The sequence below is a fragment of the Aplidium turbinatum genome, chromosome 18 (genome assembly GCF_918807975.1).
Source record: "Aplidium turbinatum chromosome 18, kaAplTurb1.1, whole genome shotgun sequence".
Classification (NCBI taxonomy): domain Eukaryota; kingdom Metazoa; phylum Chordata; class Ascidiacea; order Aplousobranchia; family Polyclinidae; genus Aplidium; species Aplidium turbinatum.
The window spans coordinates 11,467,729-11,487,724 of record NC_137489.1 but is presented as its reverse complement, the minus strand read 5'-3'; the positions used below and the strand labels follow the sequence as shown (position 1 = coordinate 11,487,724).

Here is a 19,996-nt window from a genome sequence, read left to right as displayed (position 1 = left end):
GGCCTGCTGAACTGAACCGTACACGAGAAGCACAGTAAAGTTATCTTTAAAGTTTGAAGCGCATCATTTGAATCTGATTATATCCTAATCAGCAAATAGGTTGTTTTTCATCGATTCAACGTCTGTAGACGTTAAATCAATCAAAAATGGACTGATTTGTTGAGTAGGAAAACAACGGTCATAAGAGTAAACATCATCCCATATTAGCATCTAGCACCATTCCGAGATATTAGACGAATTGATTTGACAATAAGAACATGAAAGAAACACGTTAAAAGTAAAATTCATTTGTTTTTGATGTTCATTGAAAAAGAAAAGTCTTAGTATTGTTGTGCATAACCTCTGTTCCAACCAACTGGCTTTGCGTTGAAGTCATGTTCAACGTAGGGTCTCGATAAAATCCTTCCCTCGCTAGGCTCCTGTTTCTGATGATATGCTCCTTTGTGCATCTTTGCATCAAAATTAATCATAGTAATCCTGCTGCCAGAGGTTGGGCGAGAATCAGGATCCATAAAACATTGCTCCTCCTGCTCCGTTTGAGATGGAGGAGGCACTGACTTGCTTCTATAAGCAGATCTTCTTGTTGCATCCGCTGTATTCCATCGCTTTGTCCATAAACCTCGATGATCATCATCAAGCGTATATCCTGAGTCAACCTTGGCCTTCCATTCTGGTGGAGGAGAACGTAATCGGGGAAGAGCCATCCCCATCCTTTTCCTCTTCTCAGCGGAAGATTTTGATAAGGCATTTGGTAATTTTTTGACTTTATCTGATGAGGTAGATCTTTCTTCTCTTGGATCGATTTTGCTGTTCGGAAGATAATTGTAAAAACCATCGTTTGCTTCGTTTTCAGAAGTGTGCTGTTCCATCCTTTCCTTTTGTTTCAGAAACATTTTTCCTCCTTTCGAGTTAGTTTTTGAACGTTTTGTTTTCTGAAATAACAAATCGAATCATGTAAAGTAGTTAGAGGCTTATAGACTATGATTCTTTTCGTTGGTTGTAGCCTACCAACCACAATCAAAATAACATAGGAAAAGCTATAGCCTACCCGTAGCATTCATTTTTTACACACACCCAGATGATCTGTTTTCTTGTTTTGATCAAAGCAAAGTGGTTAATCGATCATCGGTGTCTCTTTTTTCCGAAGCATCTGACAGTGTTTGAAAAAAAAAATAAATTAAAAACGTTGCCAATTGTTTTTAAAGGTCGCATCCATGTGTCACCAATAAAACACCCAGTGGGACGTATTTAAACATGCAATGTGGAATTTAAAATTTCTGTATTATTTGCAAAACATGTTTAGCGAACAAAACAAAACAGGAGAGTCAGAAGTCTTAATTTTGAATGTTTTAAATAATAATAAAATACAAAATAACTAAATACAAAAAGAAATAAACAAGCGCACAATGCAGACTTAGGCTCATATTGTATTTGAAAAAACACCAGTTAGTTTTTTTGCAGTTGTTGTTCAGAAAATAGACCTTTTTAACTTATTTAGCTTAAAAAGGGGACTTAACCTTAAAAACAAGGGTCCGATAAAACATTTTGGAATAGGCTAGTCTGTTCCATTGGTCCCACATAGTCAATAAATCAAAAAAACGACATTTTAACTTTCTATGCTCAGTTTGTGTAGGCTAAACCTATTTTTTATCTTTAAGATAAATGCTTTTACTTGTCAATGCGCTACAACTTATGGGTATAGGTTTAATTGAACTAAAGAAAGTTTCATACATAGCCTACTGGGAGCAAAAAAGCTTATTTTTACTTATGAAATCAAAATGCTATCCAGTGCCAAAAAAAGAATAAAACCTCCATTATTCTGCTTTTGATTTGAAATAGTTATAGAATTGGTGTTTCTTAATTTAAAAAAAATCTTTGCATTTTACAGGAGACTAAATGATCCGATGTTTCATTAGCCCAACTATATCCATAGGTCCCACATCTCTCCTAGACCTATCTTATAGGCAGCAAGTGTCTTCGGCCAGTAGCCAGGCTAGCTCCACGCATTACACCGAGGCCACAATCGAATATTTCCCAGCAGAATTTATCACCCAAACATATTCTATCAAGCGTAGCCTTAGTTGTTTGGTTCTTACGTATTGCAATGATAGTAAGATAGGCTAGGCTATAACTACAGTAAGATATTAGCAGGTTAAAAACTCACCATGTCAGCCAGCACGTTATAACCTTTTCCGGATTGTTTTGCACGATTTTTGATTCTTATTCGTGGGTTTGTGTCTAAGCATTCATCTGTGCAGGGATATTGAATGGAAGAAGCGCTTGGAAGGTATTCAGGTTGATATCCTTGAAATCCATTATAAATAAACTGGGAATTTTGTGGAAATGCTTCAGATCCTTTTTGCGTCATCGATGAGTATGATCCTGTCTTGTCTGGACTGACATAAACGTAAATAAGGCCTGTTGGTTTTGGTGGCACTAGCGGTGCTCCGTTAAAGTTACCCAATGCAGCATTGTCTGACTTTGCAACCGGCTTAGGTACTGAGTTCCATTGCTTATCGTACGTCCTGTCACTTTTTATTAAAACCATTGTGAAGTGAAAACGAGCACTAGCAGCCTGTCTTCTTATTTCTTCATTCCTTTTGAAAATAGACTGAAATTACTTGCGATGGAATTTACAGCTTGAGATGTTGCAAGAGCATGACTGTCAGTAACACGCCAGCTGAACAACTGACACAAGAGTTAATTACGGTGTTTGAGACTCATACTCTATTTTTAGACATCTCCCTAAAGAATTTTTCCATTGAAGCATAAAGAAGGAACAGCAGACACAAGCACATCTTGAGTAGCCTATTTTCTATCTAAAAACGACACCACACAACCTTATATCAACCGTATATTAACAGGACTGTAGCGGTGTAGCCTATAGCCCACAGCAGCTGTAGGCTGTGTACTGTGTAGTCTGCTGTAACGGTAGGCTAAATAACTGCATGAGCATGTTGGCTACTGGGCTCCAATCACATGGCCTAGTTGTTGTCAACAACAGATTTTCAACAGGTTAAACTGTGTACCGGTAGTTTTTTAAACTTGACTGTTGGAAAACATCACTAACCTACTGTAGCTGTCTAACTACTTTATAAAACATAAACTAAAACTTTTCAAGCATAATTTTTTTATGAGTGTCACTTAGGTGGGTTATCGCGAACATTTTGTGTTGTTTTCCATCACAAGCCGTTGATTTACTAATTTTTTCTTAAGCCTACTGTAGGCTACTTATAGTGTCAAACAAAAAATAAAACAATCAAGTAATTGAAAAACAATATGCTATCCATCAACATTTAACTCACGCTTAATTTCTCGGTTTGGCAAACAAAAATCAGCCGCCAGCGTTATGGTTTAGCTCAGCTTTAACCCCCTAGCTGCCCTTTCTGAATATAGAAAGTGATCTTGTGACCTCGCAAAAAATGTTTTTAGATTATTTTGCGTTTAGCAAGTTTAGGTATAGTTATGTAGATTGTAGACTATAAAGGAAGTGGTGCCAAGACTAATCCCTGAGGGACTCCATTTTCTAATGTGTTATATTAAGTGACGGCGAACGAAAATAGTCCAACCAACACATATCCTGAAAAGTAGCCTAATTGAACGACAGTTAGGCCTACTCGTACAAAAATATTATACAATTTTCGATCAAACAAGCATCTGTAAAGCGGGAGATTCCGTACAAGCTGAACGACTGGATATGGAAAAAGATACCCTATGGCAAAGAATATGTGGATTCTTGTATTATGAGCCAATCCGACAGATGTTTGCAGGTAGGCCTACACCCTTTTTTACTTACAATTTGCATGAAAAGGAACTTTGATAAAAAACTTTTTTGAAGAAAACGTTTCATGAGTTGAGGATCTGGTATAAAGATCACGGCAGCAGATGTTACAGTTACGCAATTTGTTTCTTTTGTTGGTATATTTGGCGCAGATAGATACGAAATGTAATTAAACAGTCAAAAACAGAAAGCAATTAAACATAAAAATAAAAGTAGTCAAAGTAGCAAATCATGTTTACAATCACAAGTTAGCAAAAGATAAAATATTCGTAGGAAAGTCAACACTTTTTTTTGATAACTGTTTCAATTTTTTATGTAGAAAGCAACTTCATCTTATATGGCTGTATTGCAACCTGTTTTGGGTTGTTTGCTATACAACGGTGTCATCACCTGTAATTGTAAACAACACATTTGTTTTTAATAACAACAGCTCACAAGAAACTTAATGGGAGCAGTGGACTAATCGGCAGGAGTGCTAAATATCAAGCAAAGAAAATCAGCGAAGTTCGGTAACTTATTTATTGCAGCCCACAAGGATTCATCAAGTGTGATGCAAAAACGTTCACCATGTTACTCGTGCAACTAAATGTTTTACGACAAAAAAACAAAACAAAAATAAATCTTTTCTTGAAAATTCTACAGACTTAGGCGGCTATATTATCCAAATATTACAGTTTTAGCACCTTTATACCGCTCTAGCAATTTAACCCACTTTTACTCTGGAAAAGCGTTCCTGAAAAACAAAAACGGCGTTTTTACAACATGACATGACAGGCCGAAATTATTTTACCTACTTGGAGTAGTAGCGGTTGTCAGGTCTGGACTTATAACTCTCTTGAATTTCGGTTTTGGTGCAAGCGTTGGTGGAATTTTGCTCTTTGCTGGATCATTACTTCTCTTGTCCTCTTGCTTTGCTGATGACGTGCACGATGCTAAGTCATATGACGTCATAGATGACGGAGATGAATAAATGGAATCAGAAGTGAAGTTGGAAGAAGTATCGACGCAAACAAAATCGGCTGCAGAAGGGGGTCTTCTGGAAGCGTTGATATTTTGAAACTGATGATGATTTCTATCTTTGACCGCTGTCGTCGCACAAGAGTATCTCTGAATAAACAACAAAACAAATGGAGGACATTATTGTAAAAAATCGGATACAAAACTGTGATATTAACATAGCGAACATAACATGTTTATAATTAACAAAATGTGAAGAAAGGCGTTCTTCCCGGCTATCAGCACAAGGCTGATTACTCACTAGCACAGCGAGCTGCAGTGACGCTTCGCTAACCAGAACGGTGTAGCTTCCACGCCAGCCATTGAGATCTCCAATTAAACGTTTAAGTTATCAGCGGCGGTCGATTACTCAAGTGGCAAGAATACGGTGCGATACTGATGAGCCCAGCCTCATGGGCGAAACACGTGTCTATCGCTGTCTATTCGATGCTACAATCGGCTGCCAAAATAACATTAACAAAATGTCTTTAAATTTTTTCAAAATGGTTTTAATTTCTCCGCAGCTTGTCACTTTGGGTAGGCTGATACGGCAGAAAGTTTATAGGCGGTTATTGAAGTAGATTTACCTAGATTGGCAGAAAGGAAATCAATGTAATTTTTGTATCCATCTTCAAGGAAATCATTAAACCTTTTGCAAGTGGCCCACGCAACCACGATGGGTGACAATCCGATGTTCTTTTAATTATGTGACTCTGACATGACACCATGTGGTGGTGATGCAAAATAAAACGCACAATCGCTTCAAAGAAGATAGAATAAATGAATTAAAACTATTTTGGATTAAAAGTCATTATTCCGTTTTTTTAGAAAAGAAGACTTCTTCGCCTTCACATAGCTTAAAAAAATTTTAAGCGCAGTTGTGCGTCGTTACTTACAGATGAGTCATCATTCGGATTGCTTCTGAAGTCGTTTTGTAAGTCAGCATGTGTTTCTTTGGTATAGATTTCCATCCTTCTCTGCTGCTTTTCAAATATTTCAGCACCTTTTCCTTTCAATTCTGTATTAAAATAGTCAAGTATGTGATTAACCAACAAGCTGTAAACAATGTTAATGAAATGACAACAAAACCCAAAAACTTTTGGTGATGTACCAAAAAGCTTAAACACAATTCAAGTAACTGTTGCATAGCATAGCTGAGTGGCGAGAGTCCTTGTGTGGCACTCGAAAAGGCGGACACTGCTTCGTGAGCATACGACTGCATCTTTGGCAGTAGGCTACACTTAAAAGCATGCCTGAAGGTGGACACGAAGATTGGCTTCCTTGCCTTCTCGTCCACTTAATCCAAATCTTTAACCACCTTGCGTACCGTAAGCTAAGATACGACAAAAAAAATTAACTGTTGCTGTTTTATGCTTTGTTTTCGACACAACTTCTTTGTTATGGGTTTGTCTTATAGTCCACCAGCAATATACATGTAGGTGACTGGTGAAAGTTCTGGTTGGACGCTCATAAAGGCCCCGTTTCAGCAACGCTCAAAAGCAAACGGCTATGTCTTTGGCCGGACACTTGAAGGCATGAAGATTGCCTAACTATTCAATCCAAATCTACAACCACGACATAAATCTGGATACGACAAAAATACTATATTTGCACAATGGTTGATGCATATTTAGTGTTTCTTAGATTAAAATAGTCACCTTTTTGAGGTGCAAATTTAGCACGTAACAAAAGGAGGGGGCGATATCAACAAAAACAATAATGCGTAGGTCTACATTTATCCAACTTTGCAAATATAGGCTACCATAAATAAAGCTACTTTTCTGTGTTTTTAAGGGGTGAGATCGCCCCGATCGCTCCCCTCCCCTCCCCTTGGATTCGCCAATGCTTTTGTATATACACAGAAGTGTATTTATCCACCGGAAGTTCATAATTTCTTGTTGGCGGTCACTTTATTAGCTTGTTTCCAATACAACAAAAATCTCATTAGCACTGAACCACCATATGTAAAAAACTTCTAGGCTTATTCAGTTTGTTTATCCATCTTTTTATATTTTTCATCATTTTCTATAGGCTACAACATAAAGAAGAACTGTCTGATCACCTTTTTTAGCTGGCTTTAAACTTTCCATTTTATTGGAAGCTGTTTGAAAGTTTCCAATGTAGGAAACTTGCGACAAATCAGCAGACACTTTAACTGGTTTGTTAAACTGTGTCCGTTCGCTGTAGCTGAATAAAAGCATGTTAACATCAACAAAGCATTCTCTACCACTTACACATGCCGATTCAACAAAAGCTGTTCCATTTTCATACAAAACTGTATTATTATCCCCTTAGGTACAAGAATTTGTCAACATCGTTAGACTTCGGTACAGTAGGCTACCTGATTGGGCTAAGATATTAGTTTAATTGAACTAGGCCTACCGAGGGATTTGCATCAGAGTTATTCCACTATCCATACACGGCATAATGTCTCATGGAGTTTTTCTCTAATCTTTTCGAGAAACGGTTGGTGGAAACGTTTATGTCCTTTTTTCTAAACGCAAAGAGGAACATTTTGATTTACGAAGTTTGTCCATCTTCCCTACCTGTGACGTGATGATGGTCTTTCGTCATCATCTTCGTCAAATTTTGCTCCAATTGATGGAGTCGGCTTATAAACAAGCGCCATCTTTGGTTGGTATCTTCCTTTGTTTGGATCTAATATTTTCATGCAAGCAGCTACACTGGAGCTTTTTAAGTCTTCGTCTTTGTTGGGTAATGATACTGACGCTTGTGATGGGTCACTAGGCTGCTTTTGGTGAGTGAGATTCAAGTTGTTGCCTTGATTTCGAGATTGTGTAACAGGGAAGTGAACGTTTTGCAAAGGCAATAGTTTTTGCTTTCCTGTTGGTACTAAGGGTTGGGGAGATGTATTTCGGGGGCTGAGATCACCCCGTACCGAGTATCGGACGGAGTCTTTTTTCAATTTATTATTCGCAGTGAGTTCTAATTCAACACTCCCTCTTTCATCTTCAGCAGTTGTATCATAATATGGTTTCGTTGATGGAGAAATTGGTTTATGTAGTAGCGCAACAGATGGTGTTAAAGAATTTTTCTGGAAAGATTTAACAGCAGGTGTCGTAATATGATTTGTAACCGCTGGAAACCAAGAAGGGCTATTTCTGTCACTTTCGTCTCCACTGTTTGACGTTGGGCTGAACAGAGTGTGTGTCTTTTCTCTGGTTTCTAGACAACACAAAAAAATATCGTAAAATTTTTAAACATATTACGAAAATGAGATGTTGCTGCCGAAAAGAGTGATAGCCCAACAGCTTATTTACATTTCCACCCAGATTTTAAAATTAAGTTTATCTAAATGCTCGGGGGAACCATTTGACCAACGGATCAATTCAGAAGCAATGAAGATTCTGAATTAAAAAATTTCGAAAGCAACTTTGTCATTGAATGTTTCAATCATTTTTGCAAATATTCAACAACAACTTTTTAACCTCAGATTAAAATCCTACACAGCCATGCAAGGCTTTAGTTCAAAGACATCTTTATATTTAGCGAGATCCAATGAAACAAATAGTTGTTTTTTTGCAATAGCATTGAAACCAATTCATCGATGCGTCACTTTTGAAGCTTAGTACCCAGGTCAAGGCTGATGCGTAGCCGTTCAAGGCTCTAAAGATTTGTCAGCGTGTCGGAATTAAGGTTTGAAACGAGATTTATCATTTTTAAAATACTAAAACTGCTGTATTTTGTCAGTCACTCATTGACTCTTTCTATCAAGCATGGTTTTGAATTGCTTGAATACTTGTTTTTTTTGTCCTTTCGTTTACATTAATATAAACCTTTAATCGATAAAAATAAGCTTAAAATAGAAAAATAATACAAAGTGAAAGTGATAGAAAACGTCAAAGTATCAACCTGTTGTTTGTGATGTTTTCTTTTCAGGTTGAAACTTCACTGAAGACCAAGATTTTCTAGGAACTCGAGAGGCAACATCAAACTCATCAGTTAATCTCTCAAAGTTTTGCTCTTCATCTGTCCCAATGTATAAGTTGTTTATATCAAACAAGCGCGGTGGAAGAACATTTGGTTCAGGTGGTTTTACCCTTCGAAATCCTTTTCTTTGAGACGAGCCTTGTGACGTTTCTTCATAGCTTTCGTTATCTGCAAAGCTATGACTGCTGGAAAGCGGATCATCTTCGTTTGTCTGACTTGATACAGTGTCATCAGGAAATGTGTCTGGTTCGGCCCACGGCAACCTTTCACGCGGTCTCGTTCTTCTTTTTCTTTTGACAAAATCATGAGGTTGATGCTGATCACTGGTAAAGTTTTCATATTGATTAGGATTTTGCAAATAACGAACTCTAGTTGTTGGTTGGTGCTTGGTCGTGCATTTTTTTAAGCGGGAAGGTTTTGCTGCTATGAGGACATCAGAAGATGTTGCAATGCCATCTGAACTACCCTTGTCTTGTGAATGCTCTAAAATTTCACTATTTAAAGATGCGCTTCGACAAGCGTTTGATGACATTGTATCTTCCAACAGATGTTGTACATTGGCATCTTCCATGTCACGTTTTCTCCCGGTAAACTTTGGTTTTCCTAGTTTAGCTTTCACAAAGTCGTGGCCTGATTTATTGTTTTGCTGATAATGGATCACCTTGAAAAAATTTGACTTGTTATAATAATAATAACATTAGTTTCACGCTTTTTTTCTACCAATATATTTTAATGCAAAAAGAGAGACTTTAGATAGAGTAGCCTACTTTACTGCAAGCCTAACACATTCTTCAAAAAACAATCAGCTTTAATCTATTTCCGAGCCATGATTGCATACCTCATCAACCGATTTTAAACCCAAGTCTTTTATCAAGATATTGTTTTCTTTTGAATTGCAGTTTTGCACATCTTCTTTTGATGTAGAGGTGGATTCCGACTCTTTTTCCAGGTTCATTGAATTCTGCTGAAGAATGTGCTGTTTCAGTTATTTGACAAAATATAAACGATAGTTTCCTTTGATTTTCTATACGGGTCAGTAGATCACAATGTCACAAAAAGAGAAGAAATTTTTTTCATTTATTCTTAATACATGACGTCAAGTGTTGACTGCATAGCCGAGTGATGAGAGTCTTGGTACGGCACTCGAGATGGCGCCAGTTCGACACCGCTCAAGAGCATGCGGGTGTGTCTTTGGCAGGACACTTAAAGGCATGCCTGAAGATGGACACGACGACTGGCTTTCTTGCCTTCCCGTATTTGTAAACTAAATCTTTAATGACTGGGCGTAAGCTTGGATACGGCAAAAATGTCCATAGCCCCGTCAATTTCGCCAATCAAGGTTAGGTTATTTTAACTAAATTTCATCTGGTTTCAAAATTCTTTTCTACCTACAGCAAAACACTGCCATCTTTTAAAGTTGTTGTTTAGGGAAGGATGAGGTATCATAGTTGCTTAATTGAAAACTAATATAGCCTGCGTTTGTTAAAGTATCATGGACACTGAAAACTCTCATAATAGAGAGAGACAGCGTGACGATTTGAGTCACAGTAAATCCATGTTTTCTCTTGTTTTGGCTAAGTGGACCAAGGAAAGAAACAGACTTATTGAAATGACAGTCAAATCCCTGTTACAAGCAAAGATAATCCTAGACCTGAACTGTCGTGAGACGCACAAAGTATTTTCCACAAATAAGGAGTTGCTGAAACAAACTGTTTCTAGCAAACGATATGGCATGTGAAATGGGATATGTCATGGCTCGTATAAATGCAAAGATTTGTTTAAAAATGTTTCTTTCGTTTTGTATGAAAATTTGATTTTTCCGTTGCCCTCAGTTTGGGGTCCATGTCGATGGCAACCCTGCCCATAAGGGTCATATGCTATGGGAACTAAAGTAAACTTAACTCTTAAAGCGACCTATAGTTACTGCGTTTCAATGAAGAAAATGTGGTATAATCTATTGCTTATAGACAACTTAAATTAAGCTACTGCAATATTAGCCTACTCCAAATCTCTTACCGGTACTGAATCTTGGTCAACGGGCTTCTGACCGAAACCAGAAGTGGTAAAATTTTCTGATCTTTCTCTTTGCTTTTTGAACATGCGACTAGCGTGATTTCTGGACTCTTTGTCTAGCAAAAGACTCGATATTTTTCCACAAACTTGCTTCACTTCTTTTTCCGACCTTATGGCCGGACAGGTAGACGTTTGTTCTGTTTCAAAATAATCTAGTAAATTGAATGAAGTATGGTAACATTGTGCGCACCATTTATACTGTTTTCATGCTGAAAACAAGTATAGCTACTTTAATTTGAAGACCACGAGCTCGTTAAATGCTTCACCAACTATGCAATATAGCAATAAGCACAAATAAAGCACAGGAAATATGAAATTAACTAATTGAAAGCATTTCTTACAAACAACCTTTTGTAGTTTTGCCTCAATGAGAGCATAAAATAAATCAAACTGTGTAATTTTAACTGCGCATAAAAGATTACTAAAGCACACCATAATGCTGCTTGAGAAACACGTTATATCTAACTGCGTTGCTGATAACTATTCTATTTTGCATATTCGTTTTCCATTCGGAATCAATAAAAAAAAACTGACAACGTTTCAAACCTACACGGCTTACTCGGTTCAACGCACGATCAAGTTTGTGTTTACCAATCTAAATCGGTATTTCTGCATGGCATTTGCATGTCAGCTGCGTCACTCAATTACCCCACAGCCTTCAGAGATTTGCTGAGTGATATTTTTGTTGATTAGTTCCACAAAGAAAAAAAAGAAAGGTTAATCAGAATAGGTCATTCCAGTTTGACTTTGCACAGTTACCACCGTGAAAAAAAAATCAAATTTAATACAGAATTAAGGCAAGGCGCCTATATAAACCATCTTTGGTAAGGAAATGAATTTAAAAAATCTACCATGATGAGAAAAAATTAAAACCGATACTGCAATCAATATAAAATCAATGCACAGTAGTGGAGCGTCCCTCAAAGCTGTTAAAAGACACTTGCTGCATTCAGGGAGCTTGTCCAGTAAGTCTCCCTACCCTGTCTAGAAGAATTAAGACCATCACCAACTTGTTTATTTTTATTTTTGTCTTCTCTACCAAACTATGCTTACAAAAATAAAAAATAAACAAATTGGTGATGTTAAAATCTAAAATAAATCGCAACACAGAGGTTTAAAAAATGAATTAAATGTATGACTTCTCATACGTAGGCTGTATTAGGGTTCGTTTTAACACAAGGTCAAAGTTTGCCTCATTGCAGCAAATCTAAGGAACACTTCAATCGTTTCTTGAGACAAAAAGCCTTTTAGTTTAGCCGCAAAATTACTTTGCCTCCATGTAGTTTTGTTTCTTCGAATTATTGAAAACTTTCGTTTCATTTTTGTTTCAGGCAAAAAACGTTCGTTTGAAACAGCCCGTAGTCTACGCCCAGTTGGTATGTGTAGGTGCAACAGCATGAATGAGATTTTCAGAAACGAGGTTTCATTTCTAATAACCATTTTGGCTCATTGAAATATGTTTATGTTTTTTTTCCAAACCAAACCATAAAATTGATTGAATTGTCTGGACACCTAACAGCACCAAAGGTGTAAAACCGAAACGTTCATGGATTGCGTCTCTGCCTTAACCAACGGATATACTTCTACGCAATATTAGCCTACGTAGTCTGAACAACTGAGCATGCTTTACGTTTTGCATTAAACCGGGTTTAAAGAATAAAGGTCTAGTAGTAGAATACGGTTCTACCAGTAAAGAATGTAGATCTATCCCTTACCTGCGCAGCTGGTCGACATGGCATTTATTTTGTTGAATGAAATCGTATATTCACAATACTTTTACACTTTCCTGTAAAATAAAATTCATTGCAAAATTTAGTGCCTAGCAATGTTATTTCTCCGACGTAATTTCAAACGAGTTAGGCCTAGGCCTATAGTTTTCTATCCTACTTGATTGGTTGTGGCTTATCCAATTAACAAATGCATTGTAGCGGCTGCATACTTTTTGCAGCTTACTGATATAATGCCATAATTTTTTATGCATAGTTTTGTTATGTAGATTCTGTATGTACATAATGTGATCTTGTGTAAGTACAGCTGTCAATACTCACTGTATTTAGCTAATAACAAAGGATACCTTTCGTAATTACAGTATTTCGCACATAAATGGTCAAACGAGCTTTGATTTAGAATCCAGTCACAACTATTGATAATTTGAATATGAATTTTAAGTCAACGATATATGGAAATTCTTTTTCAACTTTATATAGTTTTTATTGTGAAGGCGTTTTAGATTAAATAATTTGAGCACGAAACACGTTTGACTGTTATTGACTATTCTGCATATTTTAGCTTTTAAAAGACTTTCTTACTGTTAAGCAAACGTAATCATTAGTGCATGTAAATATAGCAAAATTACCATGTAACTATAATATTATTGGTGCATGCCAATTGTGATATTTATTTCTAGCTTTAAAAAGTGGTAAATCAATTCACAAACTATGCTATATTTATGTTGGTTATCTAAAATATCTTTTTAGTTGCAATTTTTGAACTTAATCATTTATGCCATCAAATTTCATTTTGCTGCTGATGAATCAAAAATTTCCAGAAACAATCATTCGAAATGTATTTACCGGAAAAAGATAAATGCAAGTTTGTTAGAAAACACAACCTTTTTTATGAGCATAACCGATATCTGATGGAAACCATACCATTGTAGCCTATATTTTTCTCCAGAACAAACATTTAGTTAGAATAATTAATGTTTGCGCCAAAGGCACTTTGTAATTTGATCTTTTAAGTTTAAAACTGCCATTCTCAGGCTTCAAAGCCTTTCGAGCACAATGAACTATGCTTGTAGCGAATAGTGTTAATTTGAGAAATAAAAAAATTCATAACCTGACACATTTTCAACGACTTTATCTCATAATTTTGCACTTAGTTTGTTGCATTGCTGACTGGACAGTTATAATTACAATCAACAGACGATAGAAACCCCATTCTCAAGTTTGCAACCTATCGACCTTGAAAGCGTTTGACCTCTTGCTGCTATCGTTTGGTTTTTGTTTAGTTTCAACGCAAGATGAGCAACCAAACCAAGTTTACTTATTTTTTTTATGCTATAAAATAAATAAGGTTTAATTACAATTTTGAAAACAATATCTCCATTATTAAAAGTGCACTCCGAAATGCATTACACATTTTAAATGGTCTAACTTTTCTAGAACCATTGAAAATATGCTAAAGTTTTGTATAGATTTTCTGAAGCATAGTTTTCGAGTGGTTGTCTGTATGCTCTATCTTTAGAAGTATATGATTCGCTATACTAATATATTTGAATCTCTTTTCAATTTTAGAAGACGATGCCTTTAATTTTTTCCTTAGTCCGTATACATTTATACCTAACTAGCATCTAAAATAAATGCTCTGTGTATGAATTTCAGAACAAGTTTATCGTGTGGAATTCTGCTTGTCGACAGACACCCAATTGGTATCGACGATTAAATACTTAAAATAAAACGGTATTGCATTACAGTAATGCAACGTTATTTTGCGTCAATTTTAGATCAAACAATTGCATGACTGTAGGCTTGTGTATATTTATATCTTGATACACAGTTAGTCAAGTTGAGATAAGTGAATAGGGATCTCCAAAGTGTTTGTCACATGTCCACGAGCATTTGCCACATTGAGTTAAACGTTCAAAAAGTTTCCATGGAAGACCTTACGTTAAAAATACATTGCTTGAAGATCAGAAAAATGTCAATAACTCCAGTTCACAAATGAAGCAATCTACTCTGATGGAGCGACTTGATAACAATGTGGTTCTGTCTGCTTCTTGTCACTGATTACTTGAACAAGCAAATGGGCTTGCTGAGTCATTTAACCAATTATAGTTCATAACATGTTTGCCGTCAGATGCTTTCTTTCATTAATTTAAAATTTGCAAAGCATCTGTAAACAATTCAACAAGCCTCCGAGTATGATTGAGCTTGATAAAGGGATATCGCCACCTTTGTCGTTTGTTAGAGTTTTTTATCGATGCTGAACTAAACCACAAATTTCTGCTTTTTCACTTTGTTTGCTATAAACTATATTTCTTATCAGAAGAAGGCGGCCTGAAAACCTTGTTTGAATGGAAACTAATTGTAAATATGTTAGATAGAGAAATCCTGGAAAGTTCCAAAATTTACTGTGGACTTTAAAAGATGTTGTGTTCGCGATTATTTGGTCATCATGTGCGTGCATTATAAAATGACTCACGTTCAGCTGCACGTGAGCAATTTGTGAAGGGAAGGCTTTTCCCAAGTTACCGCAATGATAAATGCCATGTGGTGAATCTAAACAAAAGATCTTCACATTGAACAAGTAGATGCTGTAAAAGTGCAAAACAATCACGAATCTCCAATTTCACCATTTGAGACAAAGGCCTATTAGCTTTTCGGGGTCTTGTTTATTTGAATATTTGTGATCATATGATTTTGTGGTTGATAATTCTACTTTTACAAGCTCATGAGATGGTCATTAAAGTGGTGGAATGAACAATTTATGACAATCTTGAAAATGTTTAAAAGCAAAAAAGTAACTAAAGGTTTGCAAACCAAAGATCAACTATAAATTATGGTTTTAAATCGCTTACTTAATGAGTAAAGATTAATAGGACTTTGGTGGATTACTTTATTTGTTGCATCAGCACAAAGTGCATATTTTGATAGGACTTGACACAATCTAACCAAACTATTTGGTTAGGTTGTATTCCAACTAAAAATATTGTAGTCTCCATCTTGCAGATAAAACACGGCTGGATACATTGGATCGGTGCCTGACTTGAGCTCTAAAAGTTGCATATTTAAACAAAACACATCTGCAAGATGGAGACTACAATATTTTTAGTTGGAATACAACCTAACCAAATAGTCGTTGTTATCCAAACGTACCCGAGCTATCTCATGATTTATGATAATCCCCAAATCTAGCAATAATCATAACTTTCAGTTCCGATGCAAATCATAATTCTACTGTAGATTGATTTTCAGCTTACTTGACTAAAGTGTGACGAGTTCAAAGGAGTAGTTGAAGTGTCCGCTCCGATAGCTCAGTTGCGTAACATTACGGATGAAGAAACTACAATATCAATCGGCGCTGGTTGGACTCTCGGGGTGTGCACTAAAGCAATGCATTTCAAGGACTGTTTGCCATTGAGCGGCTACAAGTGGATGGAATAATTAACAGACAACAATCGGAAACTTCACTCTGTCAAACTCAAACTCAGTGATCGAGCCTGCGTCAGTGGCTCAAAGCCTCTACAAGCATTCGAAACTACCAGGGATAAGCTATCAAAGACGCTTTCTCAGTTCGACAATAAAACTTCCAAAATCAATCAAGTTTTGGTAGGTGTTAAGTTTTTTTTATGTCTGTGATTAAGCATAACTAAGTTTGAATATGTTGACCACGAAAGATCTTCTCATGTAGCACAAATATATTATTATATTAAAGAAAGTTTTTTTTATGTCTGTAATTAAGCATAACTAAGTTTGAATATTTTGACCACGAAAGATCTTCTCATGTAGCACAAATATGATATTATATTAAAAAAAGTTTACCAGACATACATTGGTATGTCAACCATACATTTGTTGACCAGGGCCGGGGAGCACTTAAACCCAAACTTAACAACCAAAAGTGCAATTAAAGAGCACATCGCCTCTTGTGAAACGTGCACTGACAATGTCTCGATCGACCAATTTAAAATCATCTCTCGAGGCAGATCTGAATTTCAGACTAAGATCATGGAAGCCTTAAGAATCAAACGTAATTATCCGTCTCTCAACCTGCAGTTATTCGCCTGTGGCTCATCGTTCCTCTTGTGTGTGTTCTAATTGTTTGTCAAATGCCTGTAGTTTACACCTCATGTGATCTGTTTCCACCGTATAATTTACCTGTAATCATTCCTGTGTCACTCGTTCAGTTTGTGCTTTTCAATCTGGAGTGTCGTTAGTATACAGTTACAGTTATAATGCAAAGGGAACGTTCAAATATTACGTAACGCTTTTTTTCCGAATTTTTGATCCCCCCCTCCCCCATGTAACGCCAACGTAACGCTTTTTTCATTCCCCCCCCCCCCCCCATGTAACGCTTTTTCACTACGAATTCAGCACAAAAAACTACCATTTCGTACTCGAAAGCGTTACGTAACATTTTGCTTGAACCCCCTCCCCCCCGATGTGACGCTAACGTAACGCTTTGCATAAACCCCCCCTCCCCCTCGAAGGCGTTACGTAATATTTGAACGTTCCCAAAGTCAAATTTACCTTACAATTTTCATTTTATTTATATTGCAGATATGTAATTCCTGATGAGGACACATGTACGTGTCGAAAACGTTTGAGTTTATTTTAATTATGTTATATTTGTGTATGTAATACATCATGTTAAACCCGCTGAAGTTACTTTGTTTTATTTCTCTATGGTTCAACAAAGCAAACTCTCAACCAAAGCTTTAAAGAAAGTTTCTCTTACAAAAAAATGAAGTGCTTAGAAACAAATTATAAAATTCACTTTGTAGACTGCTTTTCTAAGAAGCTTCTCCGAGCGGCTTTACTTTTAAATAAGCTTAATTAGAAGCACATTAGGACGATGTCTGGAATTTCCGAGCTGAAATTTGCAAAAGAACGATTACTTTTGCGCCAACATGACATTTGCTAGGTTATCGTAAAAATCGTAAGGTTGTAACCTTTGCTGTAATTACCATCAACGATATTTTAAGTATAAGGTTAGTCATTTAAAGTAACTTTAGTCGATTTCAATTGCTGATCAGCTATTCAGCCGAGATTAAGTCATTTAAACGAGAGGAAGTCTTCCCGCATGGCCTACACAGGCAAAGCATTTGAATATTCTGTGACCGTAGTAAGACGTTAATTGTGGTCGATAATATGCAAAAAATTTTTATTCGCAATCAAGATATCAAAGACCAGCTAAGTTGACTTCAAGGCAGCTGCTGCTGAAATCAAAGCTTCAATTTCTCCAGGGAGTATTATACCGTACTTCACATCATCGACAAGAAGTGTTTCTTTCTGTAGCCTACATTCTACCTACCGATAGTTGGCTGCAGTTTATGCAAAAAGCTCATTGTAAATCGAAAAAGTGGAATCAATATTGAAATTGTGATGGCCTAAATTTTATGATTAATTCAAATTATCTGAAGGTGGACAGTGGACACGAAGATTGACGTTTTTGCCTTCCAGTCCACTTAATCTTCAATTGCCGGGCGCAAGCTACAGTAAATTGAAATGCTCTTTTTTCATAGCTTACAACTAGAGATGTAAATGCAAAAAAAACGAACCGTTTTTTTTTTTTTAAAAAACGTGTTTTTTTTCAAAAAAAACTTGAGCCAAAAAAACACGCGTTTTTTTTTCCATGTTTTTCTGGAAAAGTTGCAAATTTTTTACAATTTGCAGCTTAGTTTCATTATAGTGCTCTTGAAAAACATTAAACTAGTAAAAATGGTTTTATGGTTGTGCTGAAATTCCTAAGTGTTTGTGCTTGGCAGCAGCATATGTTTTTTGCATAGTCCTACGTTGTTTCGCTTTCCTTTTCATTCTCAGGCATGTTTGTGGCAGTAGACCTGACAAACATTGAATTAATGCAATTTGATACATGACATAATGTAGATGAGTTAATTTTTTTTTCCTTTTATGGAAGTTAGCCTACGGTGTTAGTAGCCTATACCGAGACTGGTTATTCTTGTACACACACAATAGGTTGACGAAATTTTGGCAAAAACAAGACGGCAGCATTCAGAACACACATTAGCCTACCTTGTTTGTGGTAATTTACTAATGCAAGTTTATTGCCAATAGCTTGTTTAAACATGTTTTTTAACTGATAGCTTAACAACGATGTACATGCAATATGCTTTATAAATGTTGAAACAGAAGTTTTTTTTTCGTGTGTTGTAACTTGTAAGGTCTTAGACTCTTTGTCATTAATGCTTCTTGCAGATCATTTGTGACATAATGCAAGAGATCTTATCACTGATATTTTTAGCTGTCAAAACTCAAAAGTAAGTGCATTTCTCAGAAAAAGGTTTAGGTTAATGTTCCTTTCAAATGCCCACCACCCATGTTGACTATTGCTAGTAACTACTAACCCTGAATGAAGAAATTTTCCCTTTAAAGTGGAGTTTTTCAGCACTGCTCAGTGTTCACATAGTGAATAACTGCTTCACAATACTTTTCTTGACAAGCATAAAGTTTTACCCATATTCCCGCAATGCAGGATAAAAATACAAAACAACCATCAAAGATGAAAACTTATTTTATTTGGGAGCTAGGCCTACTACTTTTTGAGATAAAAAGAAATTGACCTCTTATCATTACGTACTAATAAAACCATGATGCGTAACTTAAAAAAAAAAAATTATTGGGTAGAGGAGAGATTGACGAAAAGTTTGGCAAAAACAGAAAAGTGCTAAAGTCTCAAAGTCCTGCAAACTAGTTCAAATTGGATGGATTAAGTGCAACCATACTTCTTTTAGCAATGTCTATGACAGCACAATGGTGTGATTTAGGGAAAACAAACATGACTTAATGACATCACAAAGGAGTACGAGCCTCTTCAGGGAAAATAAAAAACATCAAAATGTTCCATCTTTCACTATATTTAAATGTGATTTGGGCTAAAAGTTGGGACTTTAGCACTACACTGCTTTTGCCAAACTTTTCATCTATCTTTCCTCTACCAAATCAAAAAAAATTTTTTTTTTAAGTTACTCATCATGGTTTTATCGGTGCGTAACGACAAGAGGTTAATTTATTTCTATCTCAAAAAGTAGTAGCCAAAACTTGTTTTAATGTTCATAAACAGATAGCCCACCCAGAAAACATGGGGTATAGCTAAAATTTATCCAAATATGATGAGCGGTTCTTGAAATATTGCTGTTTTTCTATTGCTCCTTATCTATGAAGCCACCTAGTGGCTAAGTTTATTTCATAACTCGAGAACCGCTTGTGTGGTTTTCATCAAATTTGCACCAAATGCACATTAACTGGAACAACCTCTTGACGTTATACTGGAAAAAAGGTGTGGTGTGCTAGTCAAAAGTGCCTTTGTGAAGCAGAGTTGGATTGCTGTTGCTGTTGCGCGAAAAAAAAAAGAAGCAGAGAAACAGGACACTGACCACCTGGTCCTAACATGCCCATTAACCAAAATCCCAGGTGGCTTCGAAACTGTACACGAGTGAGGTACTGCATTTAA

General features: G+C 36.3%; 2 protein-coding genes across 2 annotated transcripts; both read right to left on the bottom strand.

The window, feature by feature from the left end:
* Positions 1–38: 38 nt before the first annotated feature.
* On the bottom strand, positions 39–2,639 carry LOC145787730 (uncharacterized). The gene is made up of 2 exons (XM_082599537.1): positions 2,165–2,639; positions 39–932 (listed from the first exon to the last, which is right to left on the bottom strand). The coding sequence occupies exons 1-2, from the start codon at positions 2,546–2,548 to the stop codon at positions 321–323; spliced, it is 996 nt and encodes a 331-aa protein (XP_082455663.1). The 5' UTR covers positions 2,549–2,639; the 3' UTR covers positions 39–320.
* Positions 2,640–3,934: 1,295 nt separating this feature from the next.
* On the bottom strand, positions 3,935–12,535 carry LOC145787184 (uncharacterized). Its single transcript, XM_082598906.1, has 9 exons — positions 12,517–12,535; positions 10,745–10,938; positions 9,567–9,689; positions 8,651–9,389; positions 7,324–7,963; positions 6,840–6,964; positions 5,674–5,795; positions 4,576–4,888; positions 3,935–4,171 (listed from the first exon to the last, which is right to left on the bottom strand). The coding sequence occupies exons 1-9, from the start codon at positions 12,533–12,535 to the stop codon at positions 4,152–4,154; spliced, it is 2,295 nt and encodes a 764-aa protein (XP_082455032.1). The 3' UTR covers positions 3,935–4,151.
* Positions 12,536–19,996: the final 7,461 nt, after the last annotated feature.

Excerpts from the sequence above, each read along its gene's own strand:
- LOC145787184 (XM_082598906.1), bottom strand. Across the intron at positions 5,796-6,839 it reads TTTAAAGCCAGCTAAAAAAG|AATTGAAAGGAAAAGGTGCT; the intron begins GTGATCAGACAG and ends ATTTTAATACAG. Across the intron at positions 4,889-5,673 it reads ATCCGAATGATGACTCATCT|AGATACTCTTGTGCGACGAC; the intron begins GTAAGTAACGAC and ends TTGTTTATTCAG.
- LOC145787730 (XM_082599537.1), bottom strand. The coding sequence starts at position 2,548 with ATGGTTTTAATAAAAAGTGACAGGACGTACGATAAGCAATGGAACTCA. Across the intron at positions 933-2,164 it reads ATAACGTGCTGGCTGACATG|AAAACAAAACGTTCAAAAAC; the intron begins GTGAGTTTTTAA and ends TTGTTATTTCAG.